General features: G+C 41.9%; 1 protein-coding gene across 1 annotated transcript; it reads right to left on the reverse strand.

Annotated features, from left to right (window-relative positions):
• Positions 1-387: 387 nt before the first annotated feature.
• Positions 388-23,935, reverse strand: LOC141297841 (dual specificity protein phosphatase 3-like). The gene is made up of 3 exons (XM_073828305.1): positions 23,628-23,935; positions 14,401-14,627; positions 388-5,540 (listed from the first exon to the last, which is right to left on the reverse strand). Exons 1-3 carry the CDS (start codon positions 23,792-23,794, stop codon positions 5,332-5,334), a joined length of 603 nt encoding a protein of 200 aa, XP_073684406.1. The 5' UTR covers positions 23,795-23,935; the 3' UTR covers positions 388-5,331.
• Between the last annotated feature and the right edge of the window lie 236 nt (positions 23,936-24,171).

Genomic DNA, 24,171 nt, shown 5'->3' on the forward strand with positions numbered 1-24,171 from the left:
GTAAGTTTGAATATATATATATATATATATATATATATATATATATATATATATATATATATATATATATATATATATACATACATACATTTGTAAATCATGAATATATAGTTAGAATTCTGAATACATATAAGTTGTGAATATGTAGTTACAATTCTAAACATGAATAATTATGAATATATGAATGGTAAATTGTAATATGTAGATGTAAGTTTAAATATATAAATGTAAATTGTATATATATATATATATATATATATATATATATATATATATATATATCATGAATATATAATTCTGAATATATAAATGTAAATTGTGAATCTATAGCTATAATTTTGAATATAAAAAAATAAATTGTGAATATGAATATGTAGATGTAAGTCTGAACATATATATGTTAATGTATATATAATGGAAAACATGAATATATAGTTCTAATTCTGATAATATAATTGTAAATCAGAATATATATTTATATACATGCAAATCTCAAACCTAATATTATCACCCTAACCTCACCCTTATATTCACCCTAATATATTTATATTAATTTGTCATTTCAGTTTGATGGGTTTACCGATGCATTCTCATATTTGGGACTAAACTACACTAGTCAACACTTGGATTTGGCTCAACTATAGCTGAATAAATCTTTTTAAAAATGCACAATGTTTGAATTTTTGCCATTTATTTTCTGAAATCATAAAACAAAAAGAACATTTTGTCCAATGTAAGAAAAATAACTGTGATTTAATCAAGTGCACTTCAACAAAGTGTCTGTAGAAGCTGTACACCTTGCTTTGTGAAGTGAAGACATGAATCAAAAATATAGAATCCATCTTCTGGATAAGGCTTTAAGGTGGGATGTTTAGACAGCCTGTGTCATGTGAATGCATTCATTTGACCCCCATTTCAAGCATTCGGTAATTCCTTTCCTGATTAAGTCAGATTAAAACAAAACCATACGCCTGTCGTCTAGTCACATCAAGCAACTCCCGAACTCAAAATGCAAAACATAATTTGAGAGTGTGAACATTTGTGCCAAACCCTCCTGCCAAATTCGTAACTGCTGAGGTTTCCATGTCCTTTACAACAAACAAGTGCTCAATCATTTACAATATCACATTACAGCAACAACACAAAGCATACAGGAGTAAGAGACGGCACATAGACGATATAGAGTTACGTGTAGTCAGCGGCATTTCAGCAACATCAATACAACTATGTGCTTGTACACATGGACAAAACAAACTTTGAAGCAAAAAATGCACTTCAGACACCTTAGTTTGTGTTATTGAAAGAAAAAAATAAAATATCACATATTATAATGGCACAAAAATACAAAATGACCAAGCAGCATTGTGATTCATTGTTATATACTATTGACATCATTAAGCCATATAGTGGTACAGCCATTTTCATTTAACCTTCCCTGTATAATTACAACGTTTACAATTTCTATACACTGTGTAACATACAATCGGATACATATGAATAAAAGGCAATACATAGCAGGACAGTTTGTGCAAACCACATGGGTTATCAACAGCAGATGGCAGTGTTTCTCCTTCCACAGATCCAGAAAAGGGTGTGTTCGTCGTTCGATGCCTTGTAACGCCAGCAAACACATCTTCACGTTGAAATGTCCAAATATGCTTATCCAAAATGCGTTATTGTTGCTTTTTGAGGTTAAAAGTTGCTGCTAAAAACTCTGAAAGCACTGGAGGATTTCAGTTCAGTTTAAAAGACTGATAAATTCCCATAGTTTGCTTGCCATTGGCACAGACCATCCTCATTGGTTCACGTTTTTGTGACGGCACACAGGTTCCATAGCTACAGTTGGTTAGGTTGTATAAAGCCTAGGTCTCCAGATTATAATAAAGGAATGTTTATAGTTTGAAAGATTTCATACATATAGGTATCTGTCCATTTTAAATGTTCATAGACAAGAAACTAAACGAAAAGATCTAATTATTGTGGAGTAACTACAGTGGTATAAATGTTGTGAGGTAACGTTAGCCTGCAACAGCGTTACCTGTGAAAACAGATCCTCTAATACGATGTAAATTGTTAAGGAATAAAGCAAAAAACACCTCTCTCCATCACAGTGAAAACTAAATAAAATGTAAGTTTCTAGCAAACAACTGGGTGCTTTGTATGGAAGCCCGTTTCTGTCACTGAATACAAAATAAAAAGGTAATTGCAACATTTTATCTCAAAATTCAGACTTTTTTCTCAGAATTTTGAGATATAAACTTGCAATTTCATGTTATAACATCAGAATTGTGAGATATAAATCCGCAATTGTGAGTTATAAAGTCTAATTTTGAGGGGGTTAAAAGATATGTTCACAGAACTGCGAGTTTATCTCACAATACTGACTTAACTCGCAATTGCATGTTAAAAAGTCAGAATTTAGTTTATATCTCGCAATTCTGACTTTATAACTCGCAATAGCAAGTTCATATCACACAATTCTGAGAAAAAAAAAGTCAAAATTGGGAGATATAGTCGCAATTCTTATAAAAAAAAGTCAGAATTGAGTTTATATATCGCAATTCTGACTATAACTCGCAATTGCAAGTTCATATCACACTGAGAAAAAAAAGTCAGAATTGGGAGATATAGTCGCAATTCTTATAAAAAAAAAGTCAGAATTGAGTTTATATCTCGCAATTCTGACTTTATAACTCGCAATTGCGAGTTCACATCACGCAATTCTGAGGAAAAAATTCAGTACTGCGAGTTTGCGTCAAGCAATTGTAAGAAATTGAAATAAAAAATATCTCAGAATTGTGAGATAAAAAGTCACAATTACCTTTTTTTATTCAGTGGAGAAAAAGGGCTTCCATAGTTTTGGGTATGGCATTCACTGCGTTTTAAAATAAAGTGGATGTTGACTACAATATATTAGATATTTCTATTGTTAATAGATACTGGTCATACACAAATATTATGGACAGTTCATACATTCATATATGTCAACATCTAAATATGTATATACAAGTATATATATCTGGAATATAGAAATATAAAAAAGAGGCATAAGTAGTGCTTTGTGTTATAATCTAGCCTACGATTTGTACTCTAGTTTTTCCCTCAGTAATAATAAATGTAGAGGCCTGGGGATATTAGATCATTCGAATTTGACAAGAGAAATGAGACTAATTCAAAAAGCTACGTGTTTGAAACTTTCGCATGCACTTATTGAAATTAAGTGATGCTGGTTATACTTTAAAGAGGTCATATTTTAAGAAATCTCATTTTTGGGTTAACTTCAAGAAATCAAAGCGTCCTCCCCAGTCCAAAAAGACCATTTGGGACCCTGGACCACAAAACCAGTCATCTGAAAGCTAAATAAATAAGTTTTCCATTGATATATGGTTTGATAGGATAGGACAATATTTGGCGAGATACATTTATTTGAAAATCTGGAATCTGAATATGCAAAAAATCGACATATTGGGAAAACCGCCTTTAAAGTTGTCCAAATGAAGTTCGTCATTGCATATTACTAAACAAAAATTAAGTTTTGATATATTTACGGTAGGAAATTTACAAAATATCATCATGGAACATGATCTTTACCTCATATCCTAATGATTTTTGGCATAAAATTGTTCATTTTGACACATACAATGTATTTTTGGCTCTTGCTACAAATATACCCGTGCTACTGGTTTTGTGGTCCAGGGTCATATTTACTGAAGCTAAGCTACAAAAATGTCTCATTCTGAAATTTTTGAAGTAAAAAAAAGTAGATACTTTAACATATGACTACCAATATTTACACATCAATATAGCCAAAACAGTCCCAAAGAAGCTATACAAAGATACTGTTATTACTAAACTGAACAACTAACGCTAAGAATAAAATATGGGAAAGTTTTGCTGTTACTCTGTCTGTATTTCAGTATTTCAACATGCAGAACGTTTAGTGAATCTGCCGCAAAGATGCTGTTATTAAACAACAGACAGCATAAACTATCGGTTACTCATCAATGTAACTGCTTTCACATGCAAAGAGGATGCTTACATAGAAGTCTTAAAGGCACAGCAGCAAAAAAACGGCCTGTTTAATTGGACTAACATTATAAGTGGACCTCGAGGGAAATAATTAAATGATAAAAATATGTACAATATGACCCCTTTAAAACCTGAAACAAGCCAGCAGTGCAGCAAAATGACTCAATTCCAGTGCTAAAGTGATTCTGTTTTAAGGACAAAGCTGAGCCCGAAGTAAACCTAACCCTTAAAAATCTAATCTAAACTCCACAGATGTAACTGACACGCTTCCTGCGATCTGAACTAGCAGTGTGAAGAGGCACTAGGCCTCTAGGTAACAAACCTTGTGTAAGGGCACATCAGTAGGCAGTTGGCATGGCAGAGGCTTTCCATCTATCGGACGTGTCTCTCTGGTCAAGGCTGAGTGTGATCTTGTGATGGACATAATGTGGCATGGGACTTGGCAGTGAGAGACAGTGATTCCAGAGTAAAGACATCTAATGGGGCTGATGCGTTATCACTGCTGCATAGAACCTGTTTGTAGTGTCTGGTGAATTTGAGCTACAACATACGGTTGGCTTGTTGTAGATATATCTTGTTTGATTGTATGCTATCGTTCGGTACAACGTGGAATGTTAATTTATTTTGTGTTAAGTGAACGAATGGGGTGTGTGCTGGTACACAACAATTTAGTCCTGATTTAAAAATGCTGGAAAGCCATTCAAAATCTGGCTGTAGGATGGGTTAAAAGGTATATTCAACATGGTTTTTATACCTAAATATCATATTCCCTCTCGTAGAAATAGATTGGGATGAACAATCGCAGTATTTCTGGCAGATAGGAACCTATTGGATGATTGTGCTCTACTTTACAATCTTTACAGATGAAGATTGGGCTATTATGCTCCAAAAAGTTGAATTTGTGAGATATACAAACAGCTGGATACTGGAATGCCTTAGGTGTATCTAGTGAAAAACAGAAGCCGATTATCATAGGGAATGATGCAAAAACCAAACAGTTGTGATGACATATAAAATGCTGCCCTTGCTCCTTCTACAGCCTTAATTATTCAGATATGCCAGTAAATTTCCCTTTACCAGCCAGCTGGAAGCAGGAGTAATTATTCAGGACACTGACAACACCTCGCGTGAGTGTGTATGTGTATCTGAGAGTGTGTTTGAATACTCTTTGTATACCTCCATGCTTATGCTCTGGATGTACTGTATGCATACATTCTGTTATATACTTGGACTGTAATAGTGCACACTAGTTTGAGCGTGTGCCTGCATTTGTGAATATATGTGGGGATAGAGCACATTCTATCATTTTGTCTTCAACTTGCCCTCCTTCGCCAGGTTTTCGTTGAGTTGGCACAGCTGGCGTAGGAATCCATCATTCGGGCCGATCTCTCTCTTGTGTCTTACTGTAGCTGTGGCAACTCGTACATCCATCTTGTGACGGAGCATGAGGTAAGCGATGACGATGGTGGGCGAACGGCTGTAGCCCTCACGGCAGTGAACGTACACCTTTCCTAGAAGAGAAATAAGAAATAACGGTTAAAAGATCTCATCCTTTGAGGATACAAATGCGGCTTCTTGTTGTGAACCTTCTCAAATCAACCTTCAGACCAATTCCCCTTCAAACATGCAACCACACACATACACGTTCATTATTGACCAGCCAACTCTCCTGGAGGAATTCACCTTGCCAGCCTCCGCTGTGCTTATTTGGCAGATGCAGCAAGGATCTGAAACCTGACGCCTCCTCCAAATGCTTACTTACGTTTTCCCGTGAGTCTTTGTGCTGTTTATGTGTCAAGGAGATAACCTTCATTGATTCTTAAATCTCTGCTCCCTGTGGAACAATGCAGAGCTATGGCTATGTAAAACTACATCTTTTTAAAATCAGCTGGCCAGTTGGTTTATTAAAACATTAAAGGGACAGTTCACACAAAAATGAAAATTCTGTCATTAATTACTCACCCTCATGTCGTTCCAAACACGTAAGTCCTTCGTTCGTCTTTGGTACACAAATTAAGATATTTTTGATGAAATATGAGAGGTTTCTGACCCTGAGCCAGTGTGAGTAATTAATGACAGAATTTTCATTTTTGAGTAAACTAAACCTTTAAGGATGTCCTGTATAATTGTGTATGTTTACATAGGATATGTTGTGTGTTCAAAAACATTTAAGTAGAATACAATGGAAAGCCTTAGTACAGATATATCTTGAGGTGATTTTACAACACTTGACTATTTTAATTTGGAATGCCATTCTGTTTTAAAACCTCATGGTGCAAGAATCTCAAAAATAGGGTTGGGTATCGTTGGGTATCCGATTCCGCTTATCGATTAACTTAAAAAAATCTGAGAATTTTTTTTTTAAGTGAAACATTTAGATGTCAAACATACTTATTCTGTCTTTTTACAAAGTCTTCTGTTCCAGCTGAATACAGTGCTCAAGTTCTTTCCCTTCCTGCGCATAAATTGTTTAAAATTACATTCAAATGCGAACACAGGAATCGTTAAGCGGAATCGAAATGCATGCGTCTTATCGAATAACCGGTTCTTGGAAATTTGGAACAGGTTCTCGATACCCAACCCTACTCAAAAAACAGTGAGAGCCATTCCACATTGGCCAAACACATCCAATAAATCGCATAAGGAAGGGGCCATTCACACAGAATATGCTTTTCCATTGTTTTTCTATGTAAACATGCATCAGATGGATACATTTTACTATTGCGTTTGAGTCTTGCATCTTTTGAAGCATCTTGCACATGCCATGGCATTGTACAAAGGCAGTTATGTTGTCTGCCACTTTAAATGCTTGTGCTCTTTAAAGCAGGGTGGATTCTGATTGGCTGTTAATGTTTTTAATCATCCATCAGCTGGAATAGGGGTGAATGATAAATTAGTAGACACAGTTAACTGGTAGAAATTTGTCAGCTTGTAGAGATTTTGGACTATCGTGGTTACATGCTAATGTGATGTTGCTGTAATAAAAACATATCGTTTGCATGTTTTTAAGCATTGTGGTTTAAAAACAAGTGATTTTAAGATATTGAAACACAATCAGCAGAGAAAAAGAACTCATTTCACTATATGACCATGATGTCTGAGAGACTGTTTCTGAGCGCTGTCAGAGAGGCGCATGCACATAACGTCTAGGTTACGAAGGTAACCCACGTTCCCTGAAGGAGGGAACGGAGACGTTACATGGGATCTCGCCTGAGAGACCGATCATCTCTGAGCCTTATATAAAAAGGCCAATTGCAAATTGGCGAGTGGACGTGCGCGCCGGCCACGCCCCGTACATACGGGTATATAAGATGGCCGCGCGCATCACTCAGTTAGGCTTTTGCTGAAGAGCCGGTCGAGCCGGCGTCAGCGCGACGTCAGGACGTGGCAGGGGAATGTAACGTCTCCGTTCCCTCCTTCAGGGAACGTGGGTTACCTTCGTAACCTAGACGTTCCCCTTCAGTCGAATCACTTCGACGTTACATGGGAACTAGCCCTATGGAAAAGGCCACGACCCTGACGCCGCGTTACGCAACAACTTCACGTGCTGACAAGTATACGTGCCGGGAGGCGAAGTGTAACGTAACCTTCCCAACGCCCTGAGGCCCAATAAGGGGGCCCTTCCAGGGATGCCAGTTGTACTGAAGCATGGGTTGGGGGGGCGGAGCACATGAAATCTTTACATGTGGAAATGAGAATAATTCAATATATCCATAAAGGTTTTTAGGGATACACGAGGGAAACAGCGGTCTCCTCCGCTGGAATAATAAAAACTAAGCCACAACCTGCGGGGCGAAGGAGACCCAGGCAGGATCACAGTCAGGGACTACTCCGCATCTAGGCCGGACTGCGGGGCGCGGAGGACCCAGGGTTCGCCGGAGGGAACATTCTGGGAAATAGCGCACGGATCCACGTGGGAATGGCGCAGCAAGCCGACACCAGCCATCCTCCCGCTCGCCTAAGTCTTATGTCAAGACACGGGAGGATACGGCCTCTACGCGGAGGTTGTAAAACCTAGCGAAGGTGTTGGGTGTCGCCCAGCCCGCAGCTCTACAGATGTCCGCTAGTGAGGCGCCATGAGCCAACGCGTAGGATGAGGCAAGAAAAGATCTTTCAAGAAGAAAGAAGATCTTTCCTCAAGGGGATTTTCCAGGGAGGGGCTGCCGCGAGGGAAATGAGTTCTGGAAACCAGGTCCGGGTGGGCCAATAAGGCGCGACCAGCAAGACCTTCTCCTCGTCCTCCCGGACCTTGCACAGGGTCTGTGCAAGGAGGCTCACTGGGGGAAAGGCGTACTTGGGCCCCGGAGGCCAGCTGTGTGCCAGGGCGTCTCTGCCGAGGGGAGCCTGGGTCAGAGAGAAAAAGAGCTGGCAGTGGGAGGTTTCGGGGGAGGCGAACAGATCTATCTGAGCCTGGCCGAATCGACTCCAAATCAGCTGGACTGTCTCGGGGTGGAGCCGCCATTCTCCAGGGTGGGTGGACTGCCGTGAGAGCTGATCCGCTGCACGGTTGAGTTCCCCTGGAATGTGAATGGCACGCAGCGATTTCAGCCACGTTTGACTCCAAAGGAGCAGACGGCGGGCGAGTTGTGACATGCGAGGTGAGCGAAGGCCGCCCTGGCGATTGATATACGCCACAGTCGCGGTGCTGTCGGTATAAACAAGCACGTGCCTCTGACGCAGCGTCGATCGGAAGCGACGAAGGGCCAGAAGCACGGTCAACAACTCGAGGCAATTGATATGCCACTGCAGCTGAGGTCCTGTCCAGGAGCCCGAGGCTGCTCGCCCGTTGCATATAGCACCCCAACCCGTGGTGGAGGCATCGGTGTGCACCACGACATGCCTGGAAACCTGTCCCAAGGGAACTCCGGCCCGAAGGAAGACCGGGTCTGACCACGGACTGAAAAGGCGGCGACACTGCGGGGAAACGCCAATCCGAAGTGTGCCACGGTGCCATGCCCGTCTTGGGACTCGATCGTGTAACCAGCGCTGAAGCGGTCTCATATGAAGCAAGCCCAGCGGCGTGACCGCGGCCGCGGCTGCCATATGCCCCAGGAGCCTCTGAAAGGTTTTGAGAGGGACCGCTGACTTGTGTCTGAATAAGTCCAGACATCTCAGCACCGACTGCGTGCGCTCGTTTGTGAGGCGGGCTGTCATATTGATCGAGTCCAGCTCCACACCGAGAAAAGAGATCCTCTGCACTAGGGAGAGTTTGCTCTTTTCTCGGTTGACCTGAAGGCCCAGATGGCTGAGGTGCCGGAGCACCAGGTCCCTCTGCTCGCACAGCAGATCTCGCGAGTGAGCTACCAGGAGCCAGTCGTCGAGATAGTTGAGAATGCGAAACCCCAACTGCCAAAGAGGGGTCAGGGCGGCTTCCACAACCTTGGTGAAGACGCGGGGAGAGAGGGACAGGCCAAATGGGAGAACCTTGTACTGATACGCTCGACCTTCGAAGGCAAACCGAAGAAAGGGTCTGTGACGAGGAAGGATCGAGACGTGAAAGTACGCGTCCTTCAGGTCGATGGCTGCAAACCAATCCTGGGGACGAATGCAGGTTAGCATGCGTCTCGTCGTGAGCATCTTGAACGGCAGCCTGAGAAGGGACCGATTCAGAGCTCTGAGGTCCAGGATGGGTCTTAACCCACCGCTCTTTTTGGGCACGATGAAGTAGGGACTGTAGAACCCTGACTTCATCTCGGCTGGAGGGACTGGCTCGATTGCGTCCTTCGCCAGTAGGACTGCAACCTCCGCACGCAGGACAGTGGCATGCGTGTCCGAATGGACAGTAGTAAAGTGGACACCTCTGTACCTGGGCGGACGCCTGGCGAATTGAATCGCATAGCCGAGACGTACCGTCCGTATCAACCACCGCGAGGGGTTGGGGAGCTGAAGCCACGCGCTCAACCGGCTCGCTAGCGGTATCAAGGGAACGTTGACCGACGTGACCGCGGTGGGGCAGCCTAAGGGGGCGGGGGGAAGGGGACTGACCCCAGAGAACGCTGAGTTCTGGGGGAGAGTCTGGCCGCGAGAGGCAGCGCTTACCTTCTTCCCTGGATCCCGCGCTGGCGATGCCGGGCTCTGAGTCCGATGTCGAGGAGTGTAAGTTCTGCTCGAAAGGGGAACTCGGGGCCGAGGCCCCAGAGGTGAGGAAATTTGCTCTTTCTGTGAAAATGTGGGTACCGCCGACCCGTAGGCCGGCGGCGATGTTAAATTCTGTGTGCACAGAAGCTCCCGGCCCTCCACCAGGAGTGGGGAAGTTGATGTCACTGTCCCCCGAAGAGCAATCTCCACCACCTCTGGGTTGCCCGCATCAGGGACGCCTCGCAGATTTCTTGCGGGGGGTTTTCTTGGCCGGTCCCTGAGAGGCGGGCGGCGCCGCTCTCCTGCGGCCGGCTCTGCGCTGGGTAGCCATCCCGGCTTCGTGACCCTGGGCGGGAGCTGGAGTTGACCTACTGGCCGCAGGGGGGCGCCCTCGGCGACGGGCAGGCGGAGGCAGGGCCACCGGCGGCGGGATGTTGACTTCGCGGCGGGGCAGGATATGTTTGATGGCCTCCGTCTGCTTCTGGACTGCCGAGAATTGCTGGGCGAAATCCTCGACAGTGTCGCCGAACAGGCCGCTCTGGGAGATGGGGGCGTCGAGAAAGCGAGCTTTGTCGGCGTCCGCCATCTGAGCCAGATTGAGCCACAAGTGTCGCTCCTGGACCACGGCCGTGGACATCACCTGACCAAGAGACCGCGCCGTGACCTTCGTCGCTCGAAGGGCGAAGTCGGTGGCGGCGCGGAGTTCCTGCATCACTTCTTGATCAGGACCACCCTCGTCCAGCTGTTTCAGCGCCTGCGCCTGGTAGACCTGTAAGGTGGCCATGGCGTGGAGGGCAGAGGCAGCCTGTCCAGCAGCGCGGTAGACGCGGCCCGCAAGGGCGGACGAGCGCTCACACGCTTTGGAGGGTAGATGCGGTCGGTCCCGCCAGGTGGTGGCGCCACGCGGGCACAGATGCACCGCTACAGCGCGCTCCACCTGGGGAACCGACTCGTATCCCCGGGCTGCCCCGCCATCGAGGGTGGCGAGGGGGGAGGAGCTGGGGCGGAGACGCGATGAACCTCCTCATGCACCTCCGGAAAGAATGGAACGGAGGGAGGGCGCGGCGGAACCGCAGGCGCCCCCCTCAGGAACCAGTCGCCAAGCCTAGAGGGATCCGCAGGAGGTAGATCTGACACCTCGAGGCCGATCCCCCTGGCGGCACGGAGGAGCATAGCCGACAGCTCAGCGTCCATGTCAGCCGGAGCAGCAACCACGGGAGGGCGCTGGCCCGGCGAGATATCCGCCTCGCCGTCAGACTCACCCTCTGACGCAGCGACAGACATCTCTTCCTCTGGTGGAGCGCCAAAGGAGATGCTCGGCCCGGATACCGGGGAAGCATACTGCTCTGGCCACTCAACGGGGCCACGCTGGGGTGCAGACGGCCGCGGGGCTTTGGAAGCCGGCGGCGCGTTCTGCACCGTAACCTTTAAATCCCCCCTTTGCCTCGCCACGGCGGCCGAAAAGCACTGACGGCTTAACGACGGGCCGCGGGGCGCAGAGGGGAGCCGTCTCGCAAAAGAGCGGCGGTTTTTCAGCGTGACCATGGTCATGCACTCACAATGCTCGCATGAACCATCCGTGAACGCTGCCTCAGCATGTTCTAAGCCCAGACATGTGAGGCAGCGTTCATGTCCATCCTCAGAGGTGAGGAAACTGCCACATCCAGTAGCGCACGGAATACCGGCCTGAAAAGGACGCTTCACGGCCGTGAGAAATTGCTCTTTTAGATCCTGGTCTGCCCAGGGAGGAACCGCGGCACTCTGTGCACTGCTGGGGCTGCTCGCTGGAGCGCAGGAGGCTTTTAATGGCCGTTAAAACGGCCGCCCGCAGGATACCGCTGACGGCTGCCAAACACTCTTTTAGAAGTCTCTTATAGATGGCAGCACGTCAGCAGAGAAGAGCTTCAGCAGGAACGTGAAGTTTTCTTGAAGTTTTTTTTTTTCTTAGAAGGCTCGATCAGAAAGGCTCTGAAAGCAAAAGTCTAACTGAGTGATGCGCGCACGTCCACTCGCCAATTTGCAATTGGCCTTTTTATATAAGGCTCAGAGATGATCGGTCTCTCAGGCGAGATCCCATGTAACGTCGAAGTGATTCGACTGAAGGGGAAAGACAGTGCTCTGGGAGTATTGAACGGAGTTATTTCTGCACTTTATAGACCAATTTGGAGTAGACGACACAGTTAACGTCACCTGCCACTGTGCTCTCATTGTGGTGGCAGAAAAAGACTAGTAACAAGTGGAGGGAATCAGGTAAAATCCATAGAATAAGAGAAAAAAAATTATTGTTGTGCCTTTGGAACAAACGTTTAAACATACAGACTATGGATGACACTGCTATGATTACTCTACTTTAATTTGATTTAGACAATTTGTCAACATAATATTCACATATGCAGTTCATAGGGGACATATTGTATTAGCCCTACAGTTACAGCATTAAATAATATTTAAACCTTTAACATTTTACATAACATTTACGTATTTTATCTCACAATTCTTGTGACTTTTTTCTCCCAAATGCAAGTTTATATCTCCTAGTTTGGAATTTATAACTCTATTTAACAATTCAACATTTGAAAGTTTGTCAATTTTGAGGAAAAAATAACCCCAGAAGTGTGGGATATAAACTCATGATTCTGTGCTGAGGGGAAAAGAGAGAAATCTCTCACTACTCTTGACTAAATCACTTTTGTAAATTTAAAAAGAAGAAATATATTATTATATAATTAACATGTTGAAGAATATGCAGTGTTTTTATATTATGTATGTGATTTCTTTATACAACGTATGTAGCATTTCTTATTTGTTATACTAGTTTTCTTGTCCTATTGCTTGTAATTAGTTTCTTATTCTTATTTAATCACTGATTGTTTACTTGTCTTCAGTAAGCTTGAGGTTTTTTTTATTTAGGCTAGTATTAGTTTTTTGTAATATTGACACTGGTGACACTGGTTACCGTGAAATAAGATATAGGATTTTAGTCAAAATGCCCACACCTAGATTATAGTTTATGTCCGTATAGTTTCATTTCGCTGCCCTGCATCTCACATTTTAAATGCAAAAACTTCGGTGTGAATGGCACCACAAGGCAGACGGCACTCTGAACTTTGGCCTCTATATTTCCATCTGTGTGTAAAATATAAAATTGTAGTCACTTTTTGACATCAAGAATGAATGATGCAAACCGGAAACCCCACAAAATCCAACCCTACTGCTCAAAAGAATTAATTTTAGGTTCACCGTAGTGAATATGGGTAAAGAAAGAATACAGATTTTCTATGTGCTCATGTAATAGCTTCAGTCCTCCGCAGTGCACCTTTAAAGTACCATTGCTACAAAGATCTACAGCAAACTTAAAACAAGAATGAATCTAAAACTAGTAGACAAATCAGCCATCGAGACCCACCCCTATGCAGAGCATATTTTTAAAACAGATTCAGTGTGACTCAGAGGCAGCGGGAGCACTCAGACCTTCATCCCTCCCACTGCTCATTGTGATTCAGCCAGCAAATTCGCCAGATGACATCAAGCCCACTGTAAGCACGGCTGTCGCAAATGTCACAGCTGAGCTCAGCCTGGGCTACGAAGTGGCAGCATATATTCTAGAGGTTTTGTTTCAGCTTAAGCTCTCAGTGAAAAGATTAGTGTCCTCCCTCAACCCAAGCTTGGCGTCTGATTTACCGCTTACTGGGCTCCTGCTGCCAAGATGACTTGCAATTAAGATGCTTTATAATTGCGCCTCTGTGTTAGAGATGGCATAAAATCCATGCCATAAAAGATAGGTTTGAATGCACCAATTAAAACGACTGGTGTGAGATATCTAGGGATAAAATCTGTGTGTGGGGACTACCAGATCCACTTTGGGATACATTATTATCTGTGAATACATATATTGTAACATTTCAATAAATCCACTGGATTTTTTTCCTTTCATTTTTTTTCTCCTAACTTGTGTTTGTTGTTTGTGCAAGCTAAGCATTAAAAACAAAGAAGGCTGGCATAAGGGAAAAATCTTGGTGTTAAAATAAGTAACGTGGCTTGTTAGAAAAAGGTCAAGTTATGAACGCCACAGAATACTTTGTATTCTAACTCTGCAAAGACATCGCTGGCTTCAAACTTCATGAATTATCAAGAATCTGTGTCAAATGGACTGAACAAGATTCCTGTAATATCTAGGGATAGTCTTGTCTGTGAATGGAAAATGTTTTCTTTAAAATCAGTTTATGTAGGTCTGAAGTGGGTATTTGATAAGAAACAAAAGCATTTACAAAAAGAGAAGCACAAGCAGCTGACCTTTTCCATGTGCCAGAGCCTTATCGATGAAGTCTGCTGCTTCCTCAAAGAAGGCACTGATGTCGAACTGCTCAGTGTCATTGGCCTGTATGCCATGGTACGTGATCCCAGTTCCAGAGTAGAACTCTGCGTTAGTGTTCACATGCATGAAAGAGTTTCCCTCTGCGACATTCAGTATGTGTGTCACACCCAGCCGCTGCAGACGCATCACATTCTGGGCCACAAACCTGGGGAGCAGAAGCAGAGCACGTGTGAGACTCACCTGAACCAAACAAACCAATTTTGTGATGTCTTAAAGGGACAGTTCACACAAAAATGAAAATTATGTCATTATTTACTCACCCTCCACTTGCTCCAAGTATACACTGTTTGTGTTCATTTAGCCACTATCCACTTATTTTGTCTTTAACAGAGGAAAGAAACTCATACATGTTTGGAACAACCTAAAGGTGAGTAGATGTTGACAAGATTTTCATTCTGAGGTGAAATGATTCTTCAAAGCAGCTCATTTGAGTCAAAACCAAGACCAGAAGAGTATAGAGTCTGAGTCAATTAAAACAAGACCAAGAAAATATGGCCATTCAAGGACAATGGCCATATTTTCATGGTCTTGGTCTTCTAATGCAAAATGTGGCCTTTGTCTTGACATGACTTGACCATCTTTTGGTCTTAAATGAGCTTGTCATAACTACAACACTGTCTTAAAGAGCAGGTCATATGGTTTTTTAAAGTGTCCTAATATTGTGTTGGAGTCCCCTACAACAGGTTTTAATGCATCTAAGTTCAGAAAACATTGTAATTGTCTCAGATACATTATATTTATACAAAGTCATTTGTCATTTGTTCATAAGCCTACTCTGCTCTGATTGGTCAGCTGGCCAAGCCTGTTGTGATTGGCAGGAGAGGAGTATTTGAACAAGCTGGTGAGCGATGCCTTTTGTTTTGCCAAGTTTGTGGTTGTTTTTAATGTCCGCGAGTTGAAGTCACCCCAATAACGTCATATTTAGCCCCTGGAAATAGTGATGCTCTGATTGATCGGCCACCGATCATGATCGGCCGATATTGGCTAAAAATAGCTTGATCGGCGAACCCCAAAAGCGCCGATCAAAAAAGCCGATCACTTGACGTAAATTACTCGCAGGACTTTTTCACACGTGCATGCACGGTGCACAGGTAAACAACAGCAGAGCGGAGCTTACCAGTGGCAACATGCAACATGAGTACTAAATTCTTTATTAGTTTTGTAAGGGTAGTCTTGTTATTGGGCATGTGACTATGTTGTGTACAGAGCGCTGACTAGTTTTGGCGGAGAAGTTTAAGTTTACTTTCGGTTTCATTCTCTGCTATCTTCAGTGAGTGGTAAATGTGCGTGCTTGAATGAAAATGAATGTATCTTTCTATACCCGTCATATTGCAATAATGTTACCGCTGTATGTCTGATTGTTGTCATCAGTTCATGTTGTAGTTCAGTTCATATAGAATGAGGAGAAACGGTGCCGTGTAATTCACGTGCGTATGTTTAGCGCCATTTTATCGCATCGTAATTCTAATGAACGCATATATTGAGGTGAATGTTTGTTTCCTTTATACAGACGGATTCTGATATATTAATTCAGCCTAAACCACATTTTACTACCTTTATCCTAATGACTGCAATGCTGGATAAATAATCCTTACATCATCTTAAAAAGCAGCTACAAATAACAAGTAAAGAACATAGTCTAGTGCGAGGTGCACTTTAATATAAATAAATCTCTTACCCATGTGGCGCGTGAAGGCGACGTGGCAACTCTATGCGTGTGTTTATATCACGACAAGTTTCTGAAGCATCCTAGAACCGACTCTCTGCACTGCATCGCTAAAGTTAGGCACCTTTTTTACGGATAATAATAATAATCGTCTTGCTATCGTCAAACCCTGCTGGAAAAAAAACAGCATATGCTGGTTAGGTATGTTTTGGTGCTGGGATGCTGGTTTATGCTGGTCCTTTGCTGGTTTATGCTGGTCCTTTGCTGGTTCATGCTGGTTCTTTTGCTGGTTTATGCTGGTCCTTTGCTGGTTCATGCTGGTTCTTTTGCTGGTTTATGCTGGTCCTTTGCTGGTTCATGCTGGTTCTTTTGCTGGTTTATGCTGGTCCTTTGCTGGTTTATGCTGGTCCTTTGCTGGTTTATGCTGGTCCTTTGCTGGTTTATGCTGGTTCTTTGCTGGTTCATGCTGGTTCTTTTGCTGGTTCATGCTGGTTCTTTTGCTGGTTTATGCTGGTCCTTTGCTGGTTCATGCTGGTCCTTTGCTGGTTCATGCTGGTTCTTTTGCTGGTTTATGCTGGTCCTTTGCTGGTTTATGCTGGTCCTTTGCTGGTTTATGCTGGTTCTTTTGCTGGTTTATGCTGGTCCTTTGCTGGTTTATGCTTGTCCTTTGCTGGTTTATGCTGGTTCTTTGCTGGTTCATGCTGGTTCTTTTGCTGGTTCATGCTGGTTCTTTTGCTGGTTTATGCTGGTCCTTTGCTGGTTCATGCTGGTTCTTTTGCTGGTTTATGCTGGTCCTTTGCTGGTTTATGCTGGTCCTTGACCAGCAACATGACCAGCATAAACCAGCAAAGGACCAGCATCAGCAACTGGCGATATCTCTAACTATCGTCGATACACGATACTATCGTCTACAACCCTAACTTGGTGTTTCTTCAAGATCTTGACTGTAGCCTATTTCTACAGTTTTTTTTTTAATATAGTTAATTTAGAGTTAGTTTCATTTCTACAAATGGTACAAACTCTGCTAGTTTATAGATCAAAGATTCCCATTCCCCTGCCATTCTGTGATCGGCAGTGATCGGCAATCGGCAGATTAGGGATGTTAACCGATGACCGTTTGACCGGTGGTTGACCGTATCAACGTTAACCAGTCAAAGTTGTCGGTAGTCGGTTAAAAAAAAAGTGCCGGCGCGTCTTTTACGCATTCTGAAGGTGCCTGTTTTATCCATTGGTTTTATCATGTTGCAGTCTATTAGGCAACATTCCGCATAAGATGGGCTTAGATTTGGAAATACATTACATCTACATTTCAGTGGTAACCGATAAGGTGATGATGATCATCATCTTTCTTTATTATGGTTAGCACTGTTACCTCAACTAAAGCGGCGTCTCTTCGGAGCTGTCATTTTCTTAAATGAGCCGTGGCAATGTTTCAAATGAGCTTCTAACCAAAACAAACGCCTTTATTTTCAAAGCGATCACCTTGTACCCAAACCATCTGAAACTAAGGAGCCATTTGTCCTACGATTACATACAACAAGCTCTTCGGCGCCGCGTTTGCGGGACTCATGTTTCGCGCTGTCTGGGATTTTAAAAAAGTGACGTGAGTGGCAGTGTGTGTGTGTGTGTGTGTGTGCGTGTGTGTGCGCGTGTGTGTGCGGGAGGCAGAGCAGCAGAGAGATGCGACAGAGTTGCGAAATTGCAGGCGCGGCTTGAAATGGCTGTTATTTCAAATAGCGTACCATATTTTAAACTACTCGGTTAACCGGTTTCAACCGGCTAATGAGGCTCGGTGGTCGGTCAAGAAATTTTTTAGTTTTCGCCATCCCTACGGCAGATCATGATCTTGGTGATCGGTAATCGGTGATCGGCCCCAAAAATGATGATCGGAGCATCTCTACCTGGAATGCAAATTTACCGGGGGAACCCAGACAAAAAGCGTGTATTTTACGCCCGGGAGCGCAATTTTTAATGGGGGACCCCCCTCGAAACGCGATTGGGCAAGTTTTGAGTAGCAATTGGGCGGGTTTTGTTGTGAAAATCTGGCAATCCTGATGCACCTTTGCATAAAACAATAATATAGTGCTCCAATCCATTAAAATAAAGACATAAAATCATTTTGTTTAACACTTATGCAAGAGAACGTGACTGAAGAAACAACACAGTTTGTGAACCAAAATATGTCTAAGTTACATTCTTTATTATTAAAGTTATTATAACAAAGGCAGTCTATATTAATCAGCACATTCTTAGGACAAAACAAACTTGCTTTCACAGCATCTTCTCGACATGATGTAAACACACTTAACTAGCGGTTAGCGTAAGTTTGTGGGCAGGTCAGACTGTTCGTATTTCACAGGCAGGCGAGGATTATGCTAATATGTTACCCAGTGACGTAGATCGTAACATGGTCGTGACAACTTTCTGATTCGACTCTTTCTTTTGAGAGACAATATCTTTATGTATAATGTACTTTTTTGATAAACAACTTTGCAGGCTATATACATTGAAGGATAGCTACGTCACAAACTGCAAAAAAGCCATTCGAAAACTCATATGACTTGCACTTCAAAGGGATAGTTCACCTAAAAATTCCAATTACCCCTTGGTTTATGATTGTGAATGAATTGATTTATATAAAAAAATGTAATGGCTCTTCCAAGCTTTATAATAATATAGTGAAGGTTTTGAAGTCCAATAAAGTGCATATATCAATCATAAAAAGTGCTCCAAATGGCTCAGGGGGTTAATAAAGGCCTCCTGAAGCAAATCTGTGCATTTTTGTAAGTAAAACATCCATATTTAAAACTTTATAAATCATAATCTCTAGCTTTCACTAACTGTTGTACATGCGTTCAAGAAAGAGTGGCGTTCCAGCAGATGATGTAGGACATAGGCAAACGCAGTGACGAATGTGGAAGCACAGTGGTCAGAGCAAAACAAAACACTGAGCACAAATTAGAAGTACAAAACAAGGATTTGTAAAGAGAAATGTTGGAGGATTTTGATATAAGCCAAGAGGAGACTAACAAAGGAAACTGGAACACCACTGTCTTGTCTTAAATATGGATATTTTTCTTGCAAAACCACATCAGTTCACTTCAAGAGGCTTTTATTAACCCCCCTGAGCCATATGGAGTACTTTTTATGATGGATGCACTTTATTGGACTTCTATTGGACTCTTGAATAGTAACACCCATTCACAGCTATTATAAAGCTTGGAAGAGCCAGGACATTTTTTAATACAGCTCCGACTGTATTATACACCTAGGATGGCTTTAGGGTGAGTCAATCATGGCATTACTCCCAAATACATTTCTAGGGTATATTAAAAATTGACTGACTATTCTTGTGTTCTTTTCTCTCACTGCTGAATACCTTGTAATCATTAATTCTTGATAAACAGCTACATAACCCCTTATGGTGCGTACATGTTTTATGCATTTGCGACAAACAATGGCAATCTGCGCTCTCAGTTTGTAGTTCCAGCCAACCCCACCCAGAAAGCCTCAGCTATGGATCGGTCTGCTGTGTCTGTTTTGAGATTGATTGGAGTGAATTGTGGAGCCGCTTTTAGTTGGCAGAGATGTCGGCCTATGTCAGAGGGTCCCCGGGGACAGCAGTGTTCTAAACCAGAACAGACACACCAAGGAGATCTTGGCTGCTGCCCAGAGGCATACAAAGAGCCATAGGCGTCCAGCGTAAGGCCCAAAATAGGACTCTGACTCCACAGAGAGAGAAAACAAGAGATGAGAAGCGAGATGAGCAGAATACTCTGTCATGTAGTTGCATTGTCTCTATTTAACTTGAGCACCTGGAACTCTTTCATCTTTGTCTTCTAAAAATCCAGCCTCTCTAGTCCACTCCTTAGCGCAATCCCCTGTGAGAATGCAGTAGGAAAGGCCGCACATATCCACCTTTTTCTTCAACGCAGAAGTAAGCCTAGCAGTGAGACTTCAGGTTTAGCAAAAGGTACAAACCTGTGTGTTCGTAATTAAGATAATACATTAAAATAATATGATAAGACACACCAATTTGCAATATCAAGCAGCTAAAATAGCTGGACGTGAATGAGACTGGAAGCCAGATCCATAAAATGTACAAATGGTGGATAGATAATGGATAATATATAGCTATATAAAACCTAGTACAATTAAAACACTTTCCTAAAATATTAAGACGCTGTATTTACACAAAAGAACACCCTAAATAAAAATAAAGTCTCCATCTCTTTTGGTTTATAACTGGAGGATGTAGCAGCCCATCAGTCTCTGTTTCTGCCAGCAGCGCTGGCTCCTCAGTGGTGATGAAGTGATGGACTCAGATGCGCCGCCCAACACCCATAACTCAAACTCTCCCCCAGTGAGATCCTGTCTATATGGAGCCTTTGCAGATTGTGGTCATATTTCTCTCTGCGTTTGTGTATGTGTGTATGCATGTGCATTAGTTAGAGAGAGAGAGACAGAAAGAGAAAGTGTTTGCTTTGCATCTTGTTCACCTGTCCTGCACTCTGTTCACTGCAGTCCCTTCACATGCATTATTAATGTAAGTCTTACAAAGAGAGGTGTGCTATGAAGAAAGTGGCCCATTGCCCCATACTGCAGCTTTACATATGGTAAACGGTCCTAATCGAGTACTAGCAAAATTCTAGGATTTTGTCTATTGTGTATAATCATAATGACTTTGTATTACTAAAGACAGTAACGTTTAGATCATATCCTACAGTCATAACACTAACAGAATAATAATCCCAAAGGTTTGGCACACTCTTATATCTGCACTCAGATTATTAATGTGCTCTGTTGTATTGGCAAGGATGTGAACAAACAAAACAGTGCGTGCTGAACACAATGTGGACATTCAATCTTATCTAGATGGGTAATTATGGACGGGATCATCTAATTTCAAACATTATTCTTTTGCAGTATCAGGCCTAATATAATACTTTGTGCAAATGTAATACGTGCAGTAAGTACTCTTTTGTGCATACTGTGCATATTGTGTAAAAAAACGTTTTTTGTTTTTTTTAATCTATCTATCTAAATATCTATAGAATTCATTAGAAATAAATCCAATAGCTAAAGACAGGGCAGATACAGACATTAGCAGCTCAGTGAAAATGTTTTGTCAATATCTACAAATGACCATATGTAAATTCCTGTTGCGAGACTGGCACAGACTAAGCCAGGCACATTAGACTGTGGTTTAATGCTCAAATTGATTTGTTGTTACAAAGAGATAATGTGCTTGTTCTATAGTTGTCCAATACAGTGATGCTTATGTGAGCTGATTTATTAAAGAAATAAGTGACACAGAGGAACAGTCGCTATATATATATATATATATATATATATATATATATATATAGTCTGTGTCCAAGCTGTGTGTGTTTTTAAGGGGAGAGAGGGAGGTTTGCTGTTTATAGGTTCCTATATAAAAAATAAAAATTATAGGTGCAATAGTTTCATTATAGAAATAAATATTATAATTTTACATTTTAATAAACAATTATTTTTAATGGAACATTTACTTGATTTCTGCTTAAAATATCTGAAAATCAGACACAATAATGTTTATAATCTCAAACTAGCTAAATACTGGACAATTTATAATCCTAGCTAGTAAATTGGTCTATTAGAATTTAAAATATTTAAAAATATTGCAATAAATATTTCTCATTTTTACTATTCATATTAGCCACAAACTCCATGTAGGACCAAATATTTTTAATAACTAACCAGGCTAATGTCATGATGACTGACTTTGTCTCTCAATTTCTTTGAGTTTTTGCAAACCACCTTTGAGCAGCACACCTTTGTAGGGCTGTCAAATAATTAATCACGATTAATCGCATCCAAAATAAAAGTTTATGTTTACATACTATGTGTGTGTACTTTGTATATTTATTATGTATATACATGTATGTATATATTTATATATTTCTACTTGTATATAATTTAGATAAATAAATATAATATAAATGATTTATAGATAAATCTAACATATTTTAAAATTAAAAATTATATAAATCTAACATATTTGTCCATAATATATACATGTATGTGTCTGTATTTATCTATACATAATAGGGTAGTATGTCAACATAAACTTTTATTTTGGATGCGATTAATCACGATTAATCATTTGACGTGAAGGAATGTAAATCTTTTAGTTAAAAACTAATTCGAATTTAAGAGTCAATGGAGTGATTCAAAAGCTAATTGTTTTAATTTGAACAATTAAATTTGATTAGATCCACTCAACAGCCATTTGATTTAGAATTCAATTCTAAAAGAGTCTTAAATTCATACACAATTCTTAAAATACTTTTCATTATGTATCCACCTTATTTTTCTCGTAATAGCAGGCACGGCCATTTGTAAATTTAATGTGTCTGGCTTCTGGTGTCACTCGCTCCCAGTAATTTTTAGCTCTACAAAACAGCTCATTTTGTTGCTTGATATTGCAAACTGGTGTGCATTACCATATTTTTTATGTATTATCTTGATTATGAACACATTGGTTTGTAGTGCAAACAGTTTTACCGTTTACTGCCCTTTGTTATTCTTCTCGTTATTTTCCTATAGCAGCTAATAAACCAGAAGTCTTACACATTCACAGAAAATAAGGTGGATTAGACAAGGGAAAAAAACAAGAATGTGCTATAGACTGTTTACTGCACCAAAAACAATTTTGCGTAAAAGCAATGTGTCTGAGCATGTTACTTTAAAAATGTATTCCAGAAACAAATCACTATGTAACCAATGCATTTTTTAAAGCATGAATAAGTAATGTGCTCTTACTACCTTTATAGACTTTCGGATTAGCTCAAAATCACATGCAAATATTGGAAGACAGCGGACTTGTAACACGAGTTGTAAAGAAAAGATTTTAAGGTCAAAAGTCACAATTACACAAATGCATATTTTTTTTTAGCAAATGATTCAGAAGTACTTTTCTGTTGGATTGGCAGCAATTTTAATCAGCGCATCAAAATTACGAATGACTCGTTAACCCCCCTTGAGGTTGTTTTGTCGTACGAGAGAGAAAAGGTGCACTTAATGTGCAATAGTGGTGGTTTAATACAAAGAAACACGTGACTGAGGTCGAACAGAAGCGATTTTGTAACCAGTGATCTCAGAGAGATAGCGAGATGGTACCGATAGAGGACGGTCGTTGAGAAAAACAGCTTCCCTTACAGTCTGACTCACTATTTAAACGTTAGCTAAATCTCCTGTGGCTTCGTGATTGTTCTCGTAGGCGAAGAGCTGACACGCTCCATTCACAGGTTTGTTTTTTGCACCTGGGCACTGTAAAATATTCAGGTAACATCTACTGAGGAGGGTTTATTTACCAATCCGCTACACATCAATTGCCTGTACCACCTCACGAATCAACACATATTTGTCCAGCCGCTACCTGTCAGTGTTTTCCTCCCATCAGAAGCACACAAGTCTCCATAAGATCGTTGAACTTACGCATTGCCGATGTAAATCCTGGGAAAGACCTCGTTGAAATGTTGTGCTGGGAGGCTGTAGAAACCACTGCCGTTGGACAACAGCTTGTTGAGTTGTTGTATGGTCGCCTCGGTGTCTGGTACGGTGACTTCCAGTGGTCCCTTCGCGGGGCTGTGATGTTTCTTCATGCTTCAGTCCTCCTCCAAAAGCAAAAAAAAAAAAACACAACAAGTGTCTAGTGATGAAGATGTGACGGCGTTCGATCCCCCAGCATTTTATTTCCCTTCCCACTCGGTGTTTTTAGCGTGCTTTCCCGAACGCACGCTCGCACGGCCGCTCTTTCGCAGGCAGACAGACACACCCGGGACTCGCCCACCGGCGGTCTGATGTGATGCTCCGGTGAGGTCGGTAACAGAACTGGCGGAAGATGGCGACAACGCGCCGATACACAAGTCATTGAGAGATGCTTTAAAGGGAACATCAGTCTCTCATCGAATCCATTCACATTTCAAACAGGTTAGACTCATTCTATATACACACACAATCCGTTTTGTAACGCTTATTA

This window comes from Garra rufa, chromosome 22 (assembly GCF_049309525.1).
Source record: "Garra rufa chromosome 22, GarRuf1.0, whole genome shotgun sequence".
Taxonomy (NCBI): domain Eukaryota; kingdom Metazoa; phylum Chordata; class Actinopteri; order Cypriniformes; family Cyprinidae; genus Garra; species Garra rufa.

Bases quoted from the DNA above. Each gene is read 5' to 3' on its own strand.
- LOC141297841 (XM_073828305.1), bottom strand. From the start codon at position 23,794: ATGAAGAAACATCACAGCCCCGCGAAGGGACCACTGGAAGTCACCGTA. The intron at 14,628-23,627 runs GTAAGTTCAACG...TCTGCTCCCCAG, and splicing joins AGGATTTACATCGGCAATGC to GTTTGTGGCCCAGAATGTGA. The intron at 5,541-14,400 runs GTCAGCTGCTTG...TTTCTCTTCTAG, and splicing joins GGCTCTGGCACATGGAAAAG to GAAAGGTGTACGTTCACTGC.